The sequence below is a fragment of the Dysidea avara genome, chromosome 1 (genome assembly GCF_963678975.1).
Source record: "Dysidea avara chromosome 1, odDysAvar1.4, whole genome shotgun sequence".
NCBI classification, from domain to species: Eukaryota; Metazoa; Porifera; class Demospongiae; order Dictyoceratida; family Dysideidae; genus Dysidea; species Dysidea avara.
The window spans coordinates 59,513,729-59,518,366 of NC_089272.1; the positions used below are offsets into that span (position 1 = coordinate 59,513,729).

Here is a 4,638-nt window from a genome sequence, read left to right on the forward strand (position 1 = left end):
AGGATGTAGGACCAGGTGTCCTAAAGACCTTCAGCACTTGTGCTGTAAAGCCTTAATATAAAAAAAAGTAAACCTTCTTTCTGTACATATTTCAAAATTGTGTGTGGGCGGGAGACAATAGTGGCATATTTTACCACAAAAATCTTTATAACTTTAGAACAGAATAAGCTATAGACTTTCTGTAAAAACCAACTTATTCTTTAGGGCAAATGCTTCAATTTGACACCAAGTTTGTGGATTTTGGATCATACAAACATGAAATAGAGACAAAACTGACAGTTTTTGAACATTTAATTGCCTGTAAAGGTCACCAAAGGTCAAATCTGAGGTGGCTCCCTATCAAAAAATAATCTTTATCATACACACAAACTTTTTGCCAAGTTCCATGCTTTTATCCAAAAGCACACAAAAAGGCCTTTTTTTAAAGGCTTACAACCCTGACTAATATATACTACGTACCCGGGATTTTGGAAACGCCGGTTTTTATCCAAACTATCCGCGTTGGAGCGCATCCTTACGAGAGTTGAAGCGCCCAAAGCTTCTCGTCTCTCTCAAGGGCAACGCTGTTGTCTAGTTAACAGGTGACTACTAAGTGTTTTTGAAAAGTTGTTCACCGCTATTGATGTTACTCAGGTGGTTTGGTCTTGTCAAGAGGTTTTCCCTCCGAAATGTTAACCAGCCTTGAGAGGTGAACCTTCGTTGCAGCAGACCTTGGGGGAGGGAAAGAAGCACGATAAGTACCCAAGATTGAACTGAGTTAAGTACTGTACTATGTAAATTGTGGCATGGAGAAACTGCCGGTAAGAGTAGCGTGACACAAGCACTTGGAATCTGATCAAAACACTTCTTATTGTAACTAACAAAAAGATGTGACCATCATGTATCAATTTATAAATTAACATTATTTACAGGCATCATGCACTTCACGACGTAAACTCTTAGAACGTTGTGTAGACTTCTTATTCAATTGTTTGTACTGCTCCATCAAAGCACTTGCTTTTGAATGGCCTCGAATTGTAAGAAACAGTTCTACTATCTTGTGCAGTGGGAGATCATGTACCTCACTATCCTCAATGTCAAATTCTGCTGTGACTGTCAGCCAGTAGAACTGTACATTTTCATGATTTTCCACATGTGTTATTATGGATGTTGAGTCTGTTGAACAGTAGCTGGTAAGTGCATTTAATTGGCTTCGCATTTCTGTTTCTATGGCACAAATCAACTGGTACACCGTGTCTTTTACATGTAGGAGGCCACCCCTGTCCATTAAGTCTGTCCATTCTTCGTCAGGTCCACATTCTTCTATATCTCCGTCCTTTGTCATGTCCATCAGGCATAATATTAACTCTTATTTCAGCTCATGATTGGTTCTTTCAATTTTCTTTCTTAGTTACCTGCAGATGTATCCAGCAATGTAGCGTAGAATATTCTTTTCTGTTTGTGTAACATGCATGGGTTCATTGTTTTGTTGTTCACTGTGTAAGATTTTGAAATAGTTTTGTAGTTGTCCTTTGAATATAATGTCCGTTAAATGCTGATATAAGGGGGGTTTGATGGCAATGTTTACAATGTTTATCAAGTCTGTCCACTTCTTTATAAACCTCTTTGATGTTCTTAAAACAAAATAGTTTTTCCATAGCTTTTCTCTGTTGTAATTATAAGATTTTGTAATTGATGACTTAATTGTTGTACTTAGTTCTTCAATTATACCCACTGAAAAGGAGGTTAGTGTTGCTGTGTTCTGTAAATTTTCACACCATTGTAAGAAGCATTCTGCCGTGTGTCGCAGTTGGATTGTACTGGCAGATTGTATTCTAAATGAGTCATCATTCATTATTTCTTTCAGTGATACAACCAAGATGTTTTCATAGTTTGAAATTGAATTGTACTCCTTACTGGTACTACCTATAGCAAAAAAAGGGAAGTGAGTTGTGTAGTGCTAATAAAAACATAAGTTGCTACTAAATACATTTTGGATCAGATTCAAAAAGTGAATACCTACTTACTATACATGAACATTTAACCTGTAGCCGAAGAGTCTTTACGTCGTCGTTTTGGAAGAGGTTGGCTTTCAAGTTCCATATCTAGTGGTGTTTTATTTTTGTTTCCTCTACAGTTTCCTGTATTAGACATGTTACGACAAACTGTGTTCACCACCCGTAGTGACTGCATTGCCTTACAAAAGCTTTGCATGTTAGGGTTTTCATTGGTTCCCCCTTGCTGCCTTAAGCAACTAAATAACTTCTCCAATGAATCTTGTGACAGTTTTTCACTTAAAAATGTTTTAACTTCAGGAATGGAAAAGAGATATGGCACTAATTCCAGAAAAGAAGATACTATAGGGAATAATTTTAATGCTATTCGCTATGTGCCAAATAACGTACTTGTTGCATCAATCCCAAGACGTGTTTGTTGTGGCATAAGCATCATTGTTTTTTCTTTATTACTGTAACCAGTTGTCTCCATCACACTTTTTTCCCACTTCTCTAAGTAGGGCTTAAATTCATCTTTTAACCACTGTAACATGCTAATATTCAGTTGCTGGTCATAAACAATGCATGAGCTCACTGTCAAACGGAAGTCACCATTTGATCTATAAGGATCCTGAAATAGTTTCAACTGGTGTTTTCCCGTTGTAAAGTTATTGACATTGAAGGTATCAAACAGCTTGTCCATCATTCTCACAAACTGTATAGTCGCAGACATGCTTTCATCACCTTTAAACTCCATTGCTTTGGCTACTTGTTCACTAAGCACCTACATAGAATGTGGTATATCTTATGAAACAAGTATGACTTATGCTTACTTCTGCAGCCAAATCTACCCTCACTTTTGAGTAGTTGTTTAGATATATGTGCTCGTATTTCACTTTTGGTACAAGTCTCAATCCAATGGGAAGAAGTGTATCCTGCAAATACACCCGCTCCAGGTGTGACCATGATATAGCCTTTCCATTACACTATATAATTATATAAATTTCTATGCAAGTGTGTAAAACATACATTATACAGTGGTTCCTCCATTATCTGGCCACCAATTATCTAAATGTTCTGTCATCTAAAAAGTATAGATGACTGCTCTATTAGAGTGTTTTGTCTAACATTGTGTTCTATTAGAGTATTTCAATGGAGCTCTGTATATAAATGAATGGGCTTCATTTATCTGAACTTTTACATTATCCAAATACACTAGGGCCCAATGAGTTTGGATATTAGAAGGATCACTGTGTATATTTATTCACCCTGCAAATGATAAATTATATTTCATCTTACCCAAAGATTCCTTTTTTTATTGTGCCAGCTATTTCTGATAGTTTTGATCAAATGGAGTGGGTCCGAAATGAAGTACACAAAACGATATTCATTGGCATATACATTAGGCACTTTGTGAACAACTTCCTTTTGTTCACTGTGGAGCTGCCAAAACCGTCGATGCACCATCGCATGTCAATGCCATTACTTGAAATCCCATCCTCTCTAACCTAGACACAGCTTCCCATACTGGGTCAACCAACAGATCACCTGTCCAATTGGAGCATGAAAATTGTACATAAGGAAAAGCTAAGTTGTTGAAGAGTCCTCTGACCATAAATACCAGCATTGAGTTTGCTAATGGTCGGTCAGTGTCACCATTCATAGTAGCTTCAAACTCGAGGAGTTTATTGTTGGTGTTACCAAGGTCCACAAAGCCAATCAAGTGTCCCTGATGTTTGTCGTATACTAGATCTTCCTTTATGTGGACTTCATCCATAACAAGTGTGACATAGCGGTTTAGAGAATGATTGGTTATGTCTGCTGCATTTAAAAGACAATTATCTATATCAGCAGAAAAGCCAATTAATGTTGAAATGCAGTGTGTGTGTGTAGTCTCGTAGAGTTCTTGTAGATGGTAGAGAAATGCACCCTGACGTCCTAAGGGTTTCATATGCTTTACTGGAAAGATGTTTAAGGTATAGGCTCCACTAATTGATATATAGTGGATGCCAACGCATGGAGGAACTGTTTTTTATTGATGCAGCTTTTGTTTGCTGATCCCAAAAAATTTGCTGGAAGCTACCTTCTGGGTACATTACGTTGATCAGATTTGTGTTATCATTACTGACGGCCTTAAGACCTTTGTGTAATTCTTCATCTACTGTTATACCATCCCTGTTGGCAGCAATCTATGTTCTTCAGTTTCACAAGCTGTTGTTTTAAACTCTTGTTTTGTTCATGAAGTAGTCTTAGACGTCGCTCCTTTTCAGAAGAATTCAGGGCTGGATAGACTGTGTGACTACTAGGATGAGTCTTGTCGTCCTTGTGTGGACGTGTCAACATAGCAGCTAAAGATTTTCGATGCGTAGTACAAAAAATGCAACGTTCACAAGAGTTGTCAGGTGGTAGCAATATTTCACAGTTACAATGGTATATAGATGGATAATTTCCTCTGCTTTCATTAACTGCAGCAACAACTTGTGTCCCTATACAGTATAATGCACAGTACATGTATATTAGATTGTGAATGACAGTATAGTTATACTTATACCTACTAGCTGCATTCATTAACACTCCATTTTGTATGTTTGGTAAATCCAAAAATTTGGAGTCCAAGTTACCTTGGCACACTTTACTCTTCCCTACAACTTCTAATAAGTTTGTG

At 37.3% G+C, this 4,638-nt stretch overlaps 1 protein-coding gene across 2 annotated transcripts; it reads right to left on the bottom strand.

Moving 5' to 3' along the window:
* Positions 1-450: 450 nt before the first annotated feature.
* On the bottom strand, positions 451-3,806 carry LOC136238219 (uncharacterized). 2 transcript variants are annotated; one of them, XM_066028586.1, is made up of 5 exons: positions 2,807-3,801; positions 2,569-2,757; positions 2,385-2,517; positions 2,025-2,336; positions 453-1,905 (listed from the first exon to the last, which is right to left on the bottom strand). In XM_066028586.1, exons 2-5 carry the CDS (start codon positions 2,728-2,730, stop codon positions 1,391-1,393), a joined length of 1,122 nt encoding a protein of 373 aa, XP_065884658.1. In that variant the 5' UTR covers positions 2,731-2,757; positions 2,807-3,801; the 3' UTR covers positions 453-1,390. The 2 variants fall into 2 exon arrangements, with proteins under 2 accessions (XP_065884649.1, XP_065884658.1); XM_066028577.1 differs by having other exon boundaries at positions 451-1,905; positions 2,385-2,757; positions 2,807-3,806.
* Positions 3,807-4,638: the final 832 nt, after the last annotated feature.

Excerpts from the sequence above, each read along its gene's own strand:
- LOC136238219 (XM_066028577.1), bottom strand. The coding sequence starts at position 2,730 with ATGGAGTTTAAAGGTGATGAAAGCATGTCTGCGACTATACAGTTTGTG. Across the intron at positions 2,337-2,384 it reads TCTTGGGATTGATGCAACAA|TATCTTCTTTTCTGGAATTA; the intron begins GTACGTTATTTG and ends TATTCCCTATAG. Across the intron at positions 1,906-2,024 it reads TAAAGACTCTTCGGCTACAG|GTAGTACCAGTAAGGAGTAC; the intron begins GTTAAATGTTCA and ends TTTTTGCTATAG.